A 16,266-nucleotide genomic window follows, 5' to 3' on the forward strand; every position below is an offset into this window, starting at 1 on the left:
CGTTGAAAAATAGATCGATGTCACGTTCGACTTCCAGAGGAGACAATGCATCAAGATGAAAAGCCTATGCCTGAGCAATTGTAGAAAAGCATCCCCGGCAACAAGATGGGCTCGAGATCACCTTTCTAATGGGGGAAGGTGAGCATCCCGACCACGATGACGCCATGGTGATCTCGGTTAGGATTGCCAACGCTCGAATCAAAAGGATAATAGTAGACACAGGAAGCTTAGTTGACATATTGTACATTGATGCCTTCTAGAAGCTCGGCTTGATCTAAAAAGACCTCGCCCTTATGGCCTCGACTCTCACCAGGTTCACCGGAGATTCTATCTCACCCCTCGGCACTACCACCTTACCAGTCACCATTGGCGAGGAGCCGAGGTCCAAGACTATGATGGTTACTTTCATGGTGGTCAAACTCCCTTTAGCATACAACGTCATTCTAAGTCGCTTGACCCTCAACAAGTTAAGAGCCGTTATCTCCATATATCACCGGACAGTAAAGTTTCCAACTTGCACCGGGGTTAGAGAAGTAAGGAGTGATCCTTGGGAGTCAAGGCAATGCTACTTGGTAACTATCCCGTTCCCTATGAAGCCAAAACCCGAGCCGCCCGTGTCTAAACCCAAGACACTTCCAAATTGCCACTTTGTCCAGAGTCGACCGAGCAAATATTGGAGACCCCCCTTGACAAAAGTTGGTCAGACAAAGTCGTGAAGGTCGAGTTCGAGCTCCTAAAGAAGGAACAAGTCCAACTTATTAATTTTTTGACAAAAAACATCGACGTCTTCGCTTGGTCACCAGGAGACATGCCAAGTATTGATCCAAAGGTCGTATAGCACCACATGAATAACTACCCCCAAGCGCGGGTGGTGAATAGTACATGTATTGATCATGTGTACTACACATGATTATACATGCACTATGCTAAGCTGGGTCAGCCCATAGCCCGTGGATTGATCATGTGCACCACACATGACTACCCATGTTAGACTAGGTTGAGCTAGCCTATAAATTGAGTTTAGTATGCTGACTTAGCCTAACCTGTTGGTTGGACCTAGTCTGTGAGCAACGACATAGCCTAGACCTATCCTAATGGCCAATATCAATCCAAATTCTAACTGATTTCCTCAATTTCAAAATATGATATTGTAAAAATATAATCAAAACATTTATTCATTAGTATTAAGTCATTAAAATATAATAAACATCTAGATAAAATTATATAAGGAGGAAATAGCATTGCTAATCATATAAATCTAATAGAAATCAAATATCATGCATATAAGATAAAAATTTTAGAAATGCATATGGTATGAATAATTGTCAATCCCATAATAAAATTCTAAATTTTTAAAGGGATAAAAGAAAATTTAGGAAACTTCATATAATATGAATAATTATAACATATTTTAATCTAATAGTAAAATTTTAGACACTTAAAGGAATAAAAAATATTTTATAATTACATATAATGTGAATAATTATAAAAATATTTTAATATAAAAATAAAATATCAAACATTTAAAGGAATAAAAAAATTAATTTTCAGAAAAATAAGGGAATATATCTTTTAATAGTATGTAACATCTTCTTCTTTATGCTTGCTTGACGAAGAATGAAGAAGAAGAAACATTTACTTCAAATAGAAGAGGATGAGTCCTCCAAATAAGATAAGATGTTTTATATTTTTATATTTTATTTAATTTTTATTTTTATTTAATTTGTTGATAGAAATGATATTATCTATTTGAAATATTGATTAATTATTTTATAAATTTTATTAATATGAAAGAAAATAAAAAAAAAAGTTATGCCTAAATTGAGGATTTGATTATAGGATTCATGAAACTTTGTGCGGGAGGCGGCTATAAAAGCCATTGAAGCACAATAATCAAGGCAAGAGAATAGATTCCTTGGTCTACTCGGTGAATTTCGTGATACGTGTCGGCCAACACAGGAAGAGCATTGACTCCGATAAACCCGGCATCCATTGCTAGGGCCTGGAACTCCTGCTTTGCACTCTCTTTGCCCTCGATGGTGTAGATATCCTACTAGTAGATGAACTGGTCTCTCTAAGTCACCTCTGGAATTACTAGAAGAATGCATTCCATCACGATCACCTTCCCCTTTCTAGGAAAAGCCTTCCAACAATTCTTCGGTAACTTCGCGCAATGTTCATCAGTCCAATCACGAAGAATCCACTATATTTACATAATAATGTTGGATAAGTAAGTCATACTAATCTCACTATAACCATCATTCGAAAGGTAAACAATTGATATCCCCGATTGATTTCTCTCCTAATTCAGAGGTATGATGAATTAGTAAAATGTCCTATGCGGAATCAGAATCAATTTCCTCCTCGACACGATCAATAATTATGATTTTTTTTTGGGATGTAATAGTCATGGAGTCTTTGTCAACGCTGGTGCACTACTGTAATAAGTCGAGACCACAGGTGGTTGAAGTGGGCTTGTACACAGTCCCTAATTTATTGCCAGAGACATGCGATTGATGAAGAAGCCAGAAGGAAAACAGTGGTAGCATGTTTTACATGGTGATCGAAATATCAAAATCGATCCAAAAAAAAAAAGATTTTGCTACTTATAACTTTCTAACATAATAGTTGGTCATATAAATATATTTTTTTGTCAAAATAATTGGTAATATATGTAAGAAATCTTTGATACCAAAATGTGTTTCTAAATAATAGAAACACAATAAAAACTGATGCGGAAATGAAATAGCGTATCTTCGGCCATTGTTGTCAAGAATTTTTGCAGATGTTTTTTCTTGAACTTTGGCACTTCTCGACTCAGAACTCTCGGTTTAGATGATGTAGGAAATCATTTTTATTTCAAAGAGATGTTGAGCTCAGGGACTAAAATCCTCGTTTATATAGATGTTCTTCCATCAAAAACATATATTATCACCAACTCATAACATTCAAGAATTAACTCAAATTTATAACGTTTGGACCATAATTAAGAATTTTAATGATATTAAATATTTAATTTAATAATAACGATTTTATGTATAATGAATAAAAAACTGAAATCATTTAAACCATAATAAATGAAGAAATTCATGATAATGAATTATGAATCTTAATGAGAATGATTATATTACTATTAAATAAGATATTTAATAATAACAGTTACAATATATATATATATAAGATAAAACTAAAACAGTAAACTTAAGTAGAGTTTTAAGTGTAGTAACTTTTGTCTACTTCAATGGTATAGAAGGAAGACAAATCAATGGTTAGGATGATTTTGTGCAATGTTATAGGTTAGTCTTTGAGTCTCGAAATTGTAGGAAAGAGATTGCAAGCAATCCTTTTTCTTCTAATATATATAATAACTGATGGACATATTTTTCTTAGAATTCCGCCAAATGAAAATTAGCACATGCTACGTAGGAAGAGAATATTCAAACGATAGAAATTGTAATAATGATCTTGAAAGTAATACAAATCTATCAAATAGTCTTTCAACCATGCCAATCAATCTCATAAACATACTTATACTTTATAAATTTATAAATATCTTCGGTAGACTTGGACCAAAGGGATTAGAGGTTCAAATCCACCAATCCTCATTTGGTGGAATTGACAAGATGCAGAACTCTCTGAATAAGCATTCAAAGGATAAAAAAGCGATGACCCCAAACACTATCTTTCAAAATTAACCATCAAAAAGTATGATGTTAACTCGGGAGCCATTGAGATAAATCCTTGATGCCTTATTTTAAATATAGTTTGGAGAACATCCGAACTATTTTTCACCATTCAATCATGCAAATGGTGTGGCAGAAGGACAAGTACATAGATCTGTATAACTAATGCATGCTGCAATCCTGTCTCCTTGCTGAAAATATATATAGAAGAAGAAAGAATATTCTTTTAGATAATCAACTCCAACTAGTTATACAATAAGTACTTATCCCCCTTCATAGGATTGACTTTCGATATTGCTTGACTTGGAAAAGTAAATAACACGTTTTTCAAAGTCAGCAAGCATCCCTAAACTTATTCCAATTGTGTTGCCACCTGAAGTAATACGTTCTGATCGAGAGATGTGACCAATCAGTATTTATTTATTTATTTATTTATTTATTTATTTTTAGCATAGAATAAGTGATAAAAATGGGATGATTAATTAAAATTTTTACCAACCAAATTAATTAACACATTCATAATATATCAACTATCAATCGATAAGTACATCTGCTACACCATCACCATATGTGTGAGTAATCAGCATATCCACATTTGACTTCAATAAGAGCCTTTTGGTCATCTGCATTATCGATAGTCTGAACGACCTCACAGTCAAGATCTAAGAGAGGTGAGCAGTCCTCCTCGAAGTATTCTTGTGTTTGTTATCCGGTTTACCATCAACATATATGTGACTCATTCAAGTGTTTTTCGTTCATTTGCGTGATAGTTTGGTAACCTCGGACTCATGAGCAAGAGACGTGAGCAATCATCCGACGTGTCGTCTGAAGCATGCATTCAAACTATCGTTAAGATTATAATTTCTTAATCTTTGATAGGTACAACTTGTATACTATCACCATATATGTGACCAGTCAGCATGTCCACGTTTGACTTGAATGAGGCCTTTGGTCATTTGCGTGATAGTTTAACAACCACATACTCATGATCAAGCGACGTGAGCAATCCTCCTACTTGTAGTACGCAAGTATTCTTTCGTTTTTCTATCTTCTGTCCAAACAAAATAGGTGTCCAAATTACTGCACATAAAGTATGCATTGCAAGCAAAATATGACATAAAAAATCTAGAGCTCTTAATCTTCTCGCCAGTGGCATGCATGCATCAAGACATTTGACCTTTTGCGTACCTACCTCCATGCTAAGATATTGAGTGTTTCGACGCATATAAATCTCATCCCAACGATTACTCCCTTAACAATTTGATCCGGAGTTATAGAGCTCCTCTCTTCCTCTTCTATTATCGCCTCCCACTTCAGCATCTCTCTTTGTAAGGATGGGATTCACCAAGGAAGTGGTGCAGCAGCTGAGCCCCGGGGAGGAGGAGGAGGAGGCACGCATGCTCGCCATGAGGCTGGTGACGGGATCCTGCCTCCCAATGATTCTCAATGTGGCCATCGAGCTCGAGCTCCTCGAGATCATCGTCAAGGCTGGCCCCGGCGCCAAGCTGAGTCCCGACGACATCGCCACCCAGCTGCCCACCGAGAACCCACAGGCGGCCGATATGGTAGACCGGATCCTCCGCCTGCTCGCCGCCAACGGCGTCGTCAGTTTCTCTGTGGAGTCCGGCGACGATGGGCGCCCCTCGTGCAAGTACGGGGCCACGCCTGTCTGCAAGTACCTGACCAAGAACGAGGACGGCGTGTCCATGGCCGCTTTCTGCTTGCTGATCCATGACAAGGTCACCATGGAGAGCTGGTAGTCGACGGAGCCAACAACGTCTACTCTTACTCGTTACTTCTCGCACTAAAAAGTTAGCCGAAGGATTAATCAGCTTAGTGTTTTTGCCTCCACAACGATCGCAGGTACTACATGAAGGATGCGGTGTTGGAGGGCGGCATCCCATTCAAGAAGGCCCACGGCATGACGGCGTTCGAGCACCACGGCGGCGATCCACGGTTCAACAAGCTGTTCAACGACAGCATGAGGAACCACTCCACCATCTTGATCAAGCAACTGCTGGAGACCTACCGCGGCTTCGACGACGTCAAGGTGCTCGTCGACGTCGGCGGCGGGACCGGCGCCACGCTCCACATGATCACCTCCAGGCACCCGCACATCAAGGGCGTCAACTTCGACCTCCCTCTTGTCATCGCCAGTGCACCGACCAACCCAGGTTCGCCATTTATATCAGACATTCGTCACAGTCATAGTGCCTACCTCTTACAACGAAGCAAAAGAATTCGTAAACTTGGGATGCGTTGGCTCCATGCAGATGTAGAGCACGTAAGCGGCGACATGTTTGAGAGCATTCCGGGTGGAGGAGACGCCATTTTCATGAAGGTCAACATTTAGATTTTTTCCTTAACTCATTTAATGTTTGAGGTTTTGGTTAGGCAGCATGTCGAACTTATCAAAAAAATTTGAAGGTTATTAATGAAAGATACCACTCTTCAAACTACTCGAGACATATCAATCAACCAAATGAAAAGGGTAAATCAAGCGGGACAAACAATCAAAAAGAATGAAGGAAAAATATTTACACTTTAAGATCGAGGAGATGGAGTCAAAGAAAAAGCACACAAGACACAAATATCGTCCTCCGCTTCCTCATAGGGTGGAGACGCGGAGTTATGCATCTATTCGCAACAAGTTTGACATCTCATTAGTCTTTATCGACGTAATTTTGCAGTGGATTCTTCACGACTGGACTGATGAGCAGTGCGCGAGAATACTAAAGAACTGTTGGAAGGCTTTGCCGGAGGAAGGGAAGGTGATAGTAGTGGAATACTTGCTTCCCGTGATTCCGGAGCCCGATTCCAGATCGCAAGGTGTTTTTTTCTTGGACATCGGGATGATGATACACACTGGAGGGAGAGAGAGGACACAGGAAGAGTTTGAGGCAATGGCGAAGGAAGCAGGGTTTACAGGGTTCAAGGCCACCTACATATCTCTCTATTCTTGGGTTATGGAGTTCACAAAGTAGATAAAAGAAAGATCTATGTCATGTGCTGCTGTAGTAGAGTAGAAGATATACATGCCTTATGTATTGCTTTCAGCTCCCTGCTGCCATAGTAAGCTACCACGAGGTCGAGAGACCTCCGAATGGACTTTGCTACGCTTTGAAATCAGACTTTGCGACAGTGCTGTAATAAGATTCCAAAAGTTATATGTTTATGAAGGTTTTGCTCGTATTTGTTGGAAAAAGTTCACATTTCAAACAGAGATTTGAATAGGATTTATAATGTGTATATACATTAGAAATATTTTTCTTTATATAATTTTTTAAGTTATTTTTTAAAAATATTTATTTTGATTGAAAGTTTTTACGTTTGTTATTTGTTAAATAAAGTTGCATACTAAATCTCTTCCAGACTCGTCTAATATATTATTTTTGAGATATTTATAATAATTCTTGATATTTATCCCTAAATATCTCAATGCCAATAACATAAAATATTTTATTCATATCAATCATCTTAAAATTCTTGATGAGAAATTTTTTAGTCTTGTACAAGAAACTAAGGTCACAATTTGGAAGTAAAATATTATCTATATACAAGATCAATATAATAAGCTTGCTCCCACTAATTTTTATATATAAATAGTGATCGACATCATTTTTTTTAAGATTCGAAAAAAGTAATGATATCAAGAAACTTTATATACCATTGTTTGTATTTCTGATCATAAATATATTTTAAAATTTATATATAAAATTTTTTTCTCTATGAATTGTTTAGTTTAATCCATATAAATCTTCTCATCGAGATTCTTATTCAAAAGTTACTTTTATATCCATATGATATAATACAAAATCAGAATGAATTATTAATATTATGATGATTCTTAACAAGTTTATTTAAAAAATTATAAAAATTATCTCGTTATGATCGATATATTCTTTATGAGTAAAATTCTTGGTCACAAGTTTAACTTTTATATCGTTTGATATTACTCATTGAATAATGTTTATAGATAACAAAACAACTTGATGAGTTTCTTAAAAGCTATTTTGGTGCATTGATCGAAACTTTTTTTTAATATATTATATTATTTTTTATAATCGTTACAATGAGGAACTTTTTAATTCCTATTTCACAATATGATTTTTTCAAATGTACTATATAAACTATATAATGATAGGTCTTATTTTTCTTTGAGATCTTCTTAGAACTATCGATTGTGATTATTTTATAAGATCATTAGCGATTGATATCAACATCATATAGGAGTTCATCAATATTATTCTATTATTCACCCACATCAATTCTTTTAGTAATTTAATAAACAATAATCACTTGAATATAAAATGATAAAAGAGTATCAACATGTATTTTTTCAATATCAAGATTAAATTTTAAAATTTTTATTTTCACTAATTTGTTATTTTTTAAGAATCTTGTATTACCAAATTTAATTATCATCGTACTACGATAAAGTTAATAAAATAAATATTCCTATGATTTTTTTAGATAAATAATAAAATATCTAAATATAATCCTTGAATCTAATTATTTTTCATATAAATTGAAGATCCTTATCTGTGTAGGATAATTATAAATATATAAATATCTTAGTTTTCGACTAGTCCATAACAAAAAAATATATAATGAAATTGACTTAATAGAAACTTTATTCAAGATATAATCATCCTTGGAGTATCTACTCATATTAATTCGAGTATAAAAGAATAACTCATAATACTTATAACCATATCCATAAGAGTATGATTTCGTCTTTCAACAATCTCATTTTGTTGTGTTACTTTTGATAAGATATACTAAGCACAAATACCTCGTTATTCTAATAATCTAACAAAAGACATAAAATTATGATTCAATTCATCAAGACGATATCATAAAACTTATCATCCTTGTCAGATCTGATAATTTTAATTTTTATCTGATTATCTTATCATAGATATAAATATATATAATTTAATAAAATTATAATTTTATTTTAATATTTAATTATAGAACCATTATAAACTTCGATACAGTCTTCTCGGACAAGAGGTTGGGCTGCAGTCATTGGTGGCCGGCATGTTGCTTATGAGTTGGGAGACTAAGAAGAGTAAGAGAGGCGGGGTCGGACTTTATACTAAGCTACAACTTCAAGTATAAGGTGACGAACAACACACTGATCATCTACGCATTAATATGACATCGATATGACATACGCAACCCGTAGTTAAAAGAATTGTGTTTCACGGCCATGACACTGCTAGCGTGAACTATTTATTGATATGTTTCTCCCTCATCCGATGATGATGATGTTTCTCCCTCCTCCGAGCATCACACCCATGAAAAGATGATACGAAACAAATGGTTGGATGGAAAGAATGTTTACATTTGGGATACCGTTATATCATTGTAAGCATCAGCTGGAACTGCTTAACGAAACCCACCTGCCGGTCAATTTGAATTGGTCGTGTCGGCCGATTGCCACGAGTTAAGTTTCGAGACAAGATCGATCATGTCGTTCGTACATTTGATTAACCTTTGGGTTGCCTGCAAATACGGCACTGTACGCAGCTTGTGGATCCAGTCGACGTGAACTCACGCGCATGCCATGCCATGCCATGTCGTTCCCATAATGAAAGAAAATTTGAATCATTATCCATCCTTTTCTTCTAATATATATAATAACGGATGGACATATTTTTTTCTAGAATTGTAATATACTAGTAGGCATGTGACCAGCGATGTTTCCAAAAATATAAAAAATAAAAAATAAAAAAGAGAGCTAAGAGCCGATGATTTGAAGGAAACTTAGCACAAGTATAAAGGATATTCGAACGATATGAATTTTAACGAAGATCTCGAAGGTAATATAAATCTATCGAATAGCCTTCAATCAACCTCATGAACATATTTATAGTTTAGAAATTTATATGATGGATATGATGGGTAGATATGATCGATCAGTATTAATGCATGGATATGATGGATAGATATGATCGATAAGTATTTACTTTTTTTAAATAAAAAATAAAATAAAGATAAAATTGGAACTTAGAACCTTATATAAACTATGGATCAGAATATTTATAAATTAAACTAACTAATATATTCAAAATATATCAATTAAAATTTTAAATTCTTAGTCTTTGATAAATATATTTGATACATCATCACAGTACTAATATAAGATGTACCGATCATATACTTATTCCAACATTGCATAAAGTAGGACTAGTCAGCGTGTCATTGCGTGATAGTATTGCGACCTCGTAGTCATGACATGATCAATCCTCCTACTTGTAGTATACAAATATTCTTTTGTTTGTTTTCCTTTTCTATCTTATGTCGAAACAAAATAGTCGCCTAAACTACTACACATAAAATATACATTCAAAATATTTCACTTGACATTTTAAACCCTTACTATTTAATAAATATATCATACGTGTGACTAGTCAGCATATCCACGTTTGACTTCAATGAGCCTTTTGGTCATCTCCGTGATAGTCTGGCGATCTCGTAGTCATGATCAAGCAACGTGAGCAATCCTCCTACTTGTAGTATACAAGTATTCCTTTGTTTTGTTTTCTTTTTCTATCTTCTGTGAAAACAAAATAGTTGCCTAAACTGCTACACATAAAGTATGCATTGCAAGAAAAATATGACACAATAAATCTAGGGCTCTTAATCTTCTCGCCAATGGCATGCATGCATCAAGACATTTGAACTTTGCGTACCTCTACGCTAAGATATTCAGTGCTTCGACGCATATAAATCTCATCCCAACGATTACTCCCTTATCAATTTGATCCGGGTTTATAGAGCTCCTCCATTATCGCCTCCCTCATCATCATCTCTCTTTGTAAGGATGGGATTCACCAAGGGAGTGGTGCAGCAGCTGAGCCCCGAGGAGGAGGAGGAGGCACGCTTGCTCGCCATGAGGCTTGTGACGGGATCCTGCCTCCCAATGATTCTCAATGTGGCCATCGAGCTCGAGCTCCTCGAGATCATCGTCAAGGCTGGCCCCGGCGCCAAGCTGAGTCCCGACGACATCGCCACCCAGCTGCCCACCGAGAACCCACAGGCGGCCGATATGGTAGACCGGATCCTCCGCCTGCTCGCCGCCAACGGCGTCGTCAGTTGCTCTGTGGAATCCGGCGACGATGGGCGCCCCTCGTGCAAGTACGGGGCCACGCCTGTCTGCAAGTACCTGACCAAGAACGAGGACGGCGTGTCCATGGCCGCTTTCTGCTTGATGGTCCACGACAAGGTCACCATGGAGAGCTGGTAGTCGACGGAGCCAACAACGTCTACTCTTACTCGTTTCTTCTCGCACTAAAAAGTTGGCCGAAGGATTAATCAGCTTATTGGTTTTGCCTCCACAACGATCGCAGGTACTACCTGAAGGATGCGGTGTTGGAGGGGGGCATCCCATTCGAGAAGGCCCACGGCATGACGGCGTTCGAGCACCACGGCGGCGATCCACGGTTCAACAAGCTGTTCAACGACAGCATGAGGAACCACTCCACCATCTTGATCAAGCAACTGCTGGAGACCTACCGCGGCTTCGACGACGTCAAGGTGCTCGTCGACGTCGGCGGCGGGACCGGCGCCACGCTCCACATGATCACCTCCAGGCACCCGCACATCAAGGGCGTCAACTTCGACCTCCCTCTTGTCATCGCCAGCGCAACGACCAACCCAGGTTCGCCATTTATATCAGACATTCGTCACAGTCATAGTGCCTACCTCTTACAACGAAGCAAAAGAATTCATAAACTTGGGATGCGTTGGCTCCATGCAGATGTAGAGCACGTCAGCGGCGACATGTTTGAGAGCATTCCGGGTGGAGGAGACGCCATTTTCATGAAGAACATTTAGATTTTTTCCTTACTCATTTAATGTTTGAGGTTTTGGTTAGGCAGCATGTCGAACTTATCAAAAAAATTTGAAGGTTATTAATGAAAGATACCACTCTTCAAAGTACTCGAGACATATCAATCAACCAAATGAAAAGGGTAAATCAAGCGGGACAAACAATCAAAAAGAATGAAGGAAAAATATTTACACTTTAAGATCGAGGAGATGGAGTCAAAGAAAAAGCACACAAGGCACAAATATCGTCCTCCGCTTCCTCATAGGGTGGAGACGCGGAGTTATGCATCTATTCGCAACAAGTTTGACAACTCATTAGTCTTTATCGACGTTATTTTGCAGTGGATTCTTCACGACTGGACTGATGAGCAGTGCGCGAGAATACTAAAGAACTGTTGGAAGGCTTTGCCGGAGGAAGGGAAGGTTATAGTAGTGGAATACTTGCTTCCCGTGATTCCGGAGCCCGATTCCAGATCGCAAGGTATTTTTCCCTTGGACATCGGGATGATGATACACACTGGAGGGAGAGAGAGGACGCAGGAAGAGTTTGAGGCAATGGCGAAGGAAGCAGGGTTTACAGGGTTCAAGGCCACCTACATATCTCTCTATTCTTGGGTTATGGAGTTCACAAAGTAGATAAAAGAATGATCTATGTCATGTGCTGCTGTAGTAGAGTAGAAGGTATACATGCCTTATGTATTGCTTTCAGCTCCCTGCTGCTATAGTAAGCCACCACGAGGTCGAGAGACCTCCGAATGGACTTTGCTACGCTTTGAAATCAGACTTTGCGACAGTGCTGTAATAAGATTCCAAAAGTTATATGTTTATGAAGGTTTTGCTCGTATGTTGTTGGAAAAAGTTCACATTTCAAACAGAGATTTGAATAGGATTTATAATAGTTCTACATGACCTAACCATCATATAAAGTCAGCTTATAATTTAATAATTATTTTTAAAATTTTATTAGACTGTAATCAACTTTGCTCGAGCTCAAATAGCAGTTTTAATCAGTTCTTTTTGTTTGGTCTTATCCTACAATTGTTAACATTATCGGAGGGATAAGAAAAAATATTCTCGAAATGGTTTTAATCAGTTTTGCTCAAACTCAAATAGCATTTAAAAAAAAGAAAAAATTTATTGGAGGGATAAGTGTAATTATCTGACAAAATTAAAATTCTTCCATATGCTGAGTTCATAAACAATCCAATATCGTAAAGGCAACGACCATGTGTATCCGATATTCATAACTAAATTTTGTTCAAGATCTAATTTCACATATACAATATATAATAGGTCTAGCATAGAACGACTCACCTTTCTTATATAAACAATAAGTTTCACTACTCAAACTATTTTTTATAAGAAAAGACTATCGAATCATAGTCAATATATTTTAAAAAATATTGTTATTATATTTAGGTTTATAATCATAAACTACAATATATCCAAAATAATATTATTCTATTTCATCGCATAATTATTCTCTCCTTTAAGATTATTTATATAATTTTGAATATAATTTTTTAATATCATTTTGGACTAGTTTTTAAATATAATTATATAAGTTATTAGTCTATGTCACTTTGACAGCTACAATACCAATACAATAATATAAAATATAATTTAAAATATTCTATAAATGATCTAGACAATGGTGCACCAATTTAAGCAAAGTTAGTGGACTTTGGGAGTTACTAGGTGACAGACTATCCTAGAGTTGTGCTTCATCTAGCTGTGACTCGAGAGCGAGTGGACGAATGTTAATTGCCAAAGGAGTGAACACAATTGAAGGTAGAAGAGGCCTTGTGATGTGTTGACAAAAGCCACACATTGAGGGATCATAATTCGAGTTTATCCTGCAATGATCAAAATGTAATGGAGATGTCATCATGAGGCAACATAGTATAGTTGATCATGGTGTAACAATTCGTGGCAATGCGATACGCTTGAAACTTATCCCGCGAGGGACAAGATCATACATAGTTATGATCGAGAGCTATTTAGAGCTCCACTTCGGTAAATAATACGACGACAAGAAAAGCGATGGATTTAAGGAGTAAATGTCATGGTATCACAAAGGCGGGTCTTCCATGCATGGATCAAATTTTGCATCGAATAAAATCCTTAGTCATCAGTATATGGGGAATATATACCATCGAGAGAGACTTTCGAATACAAGTACTAGTGAATCTTATGGGAGGGGACTTGATCATACAGAGGTATGATTAGAGCAGTTGGAGAGTTTGATTGTTCTAGAGCTCATATTCACTTAAGAGAGAGCTCGGCAAGTCAAAGGACAATGCCGAGTAAGTGAACATTGCTACCAAGGAAACTAAAGAGAACAAAATCAATGTAAACCCTACAACATGATAGCGGAAGTCATGTGTGAGAGTTGCAGTCTATCTTTCCATCGACCAAGAGAAATTGCTCGGAGAACACAGAGGTGTTAAAGCAGGGGGTCGAAAGAGGTAATAAAGTGACAACGAATCCAGAGAGACTTAACTACCCAAAACTAAGCATCGATTAGAATAAAGGTAGACTAGAAGGAGTGCCACAGTGCCACAGAGACAGATTTATTAATTGCGAAAAAAGGGACACAAATGCGATGTGATGGATAATAGGGTCATAGGCATGGTAGCACCATGATACCGCGGAGACGAGACTTTCGTGAAGTTATCGACCCCTTGTTCTCATAGAGGGAGAGCGCTTATTCATAAAAGGGGTCGAGGAGGTAGAGAATCAAACTCCAAGTACTGAGACAACGCTGAAGGGCAAAGGCTAGGGAACTTGTAAGATCAGTGTTAACGAACTTCTCATAAGATAGCCGAAAGTAAAAGACTTTGGGTCGATGTAAGAGTGCTCGACCAAGGAACGAAGTAGGCAGTACGCGATGTTGTACCTTTGCAACTCAAAGAAATAGGTAGCAAAGATGATGAAGAAGATGGTACAATCCCAAAGGTGACCAAAACTAATAGAAACTTATTCCAAGTTGAGGTGAAAACTTCCTACATTCTAGAAGTTCGATAGTATTGGGAAAGTGAATCATAGTAGCTAACTCAATGCAAGGAGTGCAAACACTTCGAATGCTTCATAAGTGTGAGCAAAGGCTAGTAATCAGCTCGATGTATAGAGTACACTTTAAGATTGAGGAGATGGAGTCAAAGAAAACTATTTTGATACTAATTGATAATTGATAGATGGACTAAAAGAAAAATATTTACACTTTGTAATTGGGTAAGCGACCATCAAAGGTCGCTGCCCTCAATAATTTTGTTACCAAAAAGAAACTGTCGATAGTTGTCTATCGATTAAATACGCTAAATCTTTCATTATCGTCAAGCAAGCAATAAGATGGATCGGATATAAAAATAGATCGCCAATACCGATAAATCATTCATGTATTATAAATAAAAAATGATTAACATCATTTCATGAGCGAAATATAAGAAATAGATCTAAAGTATTTAATATCAAAACTATGACTTTGTAAACATAAAAAAATATAATATATTATTATTAAGTAGAAGACTTTAATGTAAAAAAATCCGAAAACAAATAATAGTAGATCTAAAGAGTACCATGCGTATCTTTCAATACTTTTCAAAAAATATTTTCTCTGATCTATGAGTGCACTATCGTTAGATCCGAGATCCGAGATTTATAGTGATATCGATCTATAAAGAGAACTAGACTCGTCTTTATCTCTCTTTCTATCAATCACAGGATCATTATAATCGATGGATTTAAAGATAAAAGGAATATGAAAGAAGATTAATAATATCTTATTTGCTAATTCATGTGGTTAAAAGAAAATAGAAAAGATGTATAATATCTCAATTATGTCATGTATGTATGTATATTTCCATATTCGATTATTATGCATTTTTATTATTGTGTTGAATTCGAAGAACATAGCTACGTACATTTGTTCTATGAGAAGTTGCAATCACACACTGTCAAACCAGCCAACTACACCGACAAAGTCAAATCACGAGTTAAGAAATTAGTCGCATGCCCATCATTTCTAACAAGTTCACTGTGGTGCATGACTGTCATTAGGAGTGATGCCGCAACCGCTACGCAAGATGCAACAGTTGCTATCTACGCGTGACTCGACTGCCCCCCGCAGCCGCTGTGCGAGGTGCCACAACCATCAAAGTCCGTTGGGCAAGCAACCATCAAAGTCCGCTGCCCTCAACAATTTTGTTACCAACAAAAAACTATCGATAGTTGTTCATCGATTAAACACGATGAATCTTTCATTGTCATTAATCAAGCAATAAGATGGACTGGATATAAAAATAGATCGTCAATACCGACAAATCATTCATGTATTATAAATAAAAATGATTAACATCATTTCATGAGCGAAATATAAATAACTTCCACTACTACTGTTGGACCGATCATTCTTATGACTCACAGCAAAGCCTTGACAAAATTTGGCTAAAACATTAATTTTATTAGCTTATGATGTTCAAATACTTCATTTATTAAGAAATATTCATGTGTGATAGAACTAAAAAAAAAATCTTATATTGGTAAATATCGAACGAGTTGGATGATAAATTTTTTAGTCTAATTCAAAATATAGCAGTTTACCTCTTGGATTAAATTAGATTTGTAAAAACAAAAAGGAGTGAGATAAAAATAAGGATGCTTAAAAAAAAAAACCTTGAATGAGAAGAGAGAGAGAGAGAGAGAGAGATAATTGATGATAAAAAAAGAGACAAATAACGTTGAT

The 16,266-nt window shown here is 36.6% G+C and overlaps 2 protein-coding genes across 2 annotated transcripts; both read left to right on the forward strand.

The window, feature by feature from the left end:
* Positions 1-4,934: 4,934 nt before the first annotated feature.
* On the forward strand, positions 4,935-6,875 carry LOC103971944 (caffeic acid 3-O-methyltransferase-like). Its single transcript, XM_009386112.3, has 4 exons — positions 4,935-5,439; positions 5,547-5,857; positions 5,957-6,024; positions 6,374-6,875. Exons 1-4 carry the CDS (start codon positions 5,018-5,020, stop codon positions 6,665-6,667), a joined length of 1,095 nt encoding a protein of 364 aa, XP_009384387.1. The 5' UTR covers positions 4,935-5,017; the 3' UTR covers positions 6,668-6,875.
* Positions 6,876-10,447: 3,572 nt separating this feature from the next.
* LOC135630913 (caffeic acid 3-O-methyltransferase-like) lies at positions 10,448-11,670 on the forward strand. Its single transcript, XM_065138212.1, has 3 exons — positions 10,448-10,934; positions 11,042-11,352; positions 11,452-11,670. The coding sequence occupies exons 1-3, from the start codon at positions 10,516-10,518 to the stop codon at positions 11,526-11,528; spliced, it is 807 nt and encodes a 268-aa protein (XP_064994284.1). The 5' UTR covers positions 10,448-10,515; the 3' UTR covers positions 11,529-11,670.
* Positions 11,671-16,266: the final 4,596 nt, after the last annotated feature.

This window comes from Musa acuminata, chromosome BXJ3-2 (genome assembly GCF_036884655.1).
Source record: "Musa acuminata AAA Group cultivar baxijiao chromosome BXJ3-2, Cavendish_Baxijiao_AAA, whole genome shotgun sequence".
Lineage (NCBI taxonomy): Eukaryota > Viridiplantae > Streptophyta > Magnoliopsida > Zingiberales > Musaceae > Musa > Musa acuminata.

Excerpts from the sequence above, each read along its gene's own strand:
- LOC135630913 (XM_065138212.1), top strand. The coding sequence starts at position 10,516 with ATGGGATTCACCAAGGGAGTGGTGCAGCAGCTGAGCCCCGAGGAGGAG. Across the intron at positions 10,935-11,041 it reads AAGGTCACCATGGAGAGCTG|GTACTACCTGAAGGATGCGG; the intron begins GTAGTCGACGGA and ends CAACGATCGCAG. Across the intron at positions 11,353-11,451 it reads CAGCGCAACGACCAACCCAG|ATGTAGAGCACGTCAGCGGC; the intron begins GTTCGCCATTTA and ends GGCTCCATGCAG.
- LOC103971944 (XM_009386112.3), top strand. The coding sequence starts at position 5,018 with ATGGGATTCACCAAGGAAGTGGTGCAGCAGCTGAGCCCCGGGGAGGAG. Across the intron at positions 5,440-5,546 it reads AAGGTCACCATGGAGAGCTG|GTACTACATGAAGGATGCGG; the intron begins GTAGTCGACGGA and ends CAACGATCGCAG. Across the intron at positions 6,025-6,373 it reads GAGACGCCATTTTCATGAAG|TGGATTCTTCACGACTGGAC; the intron begins GTCAACATTTAG and ends GTAATTTTGCAG.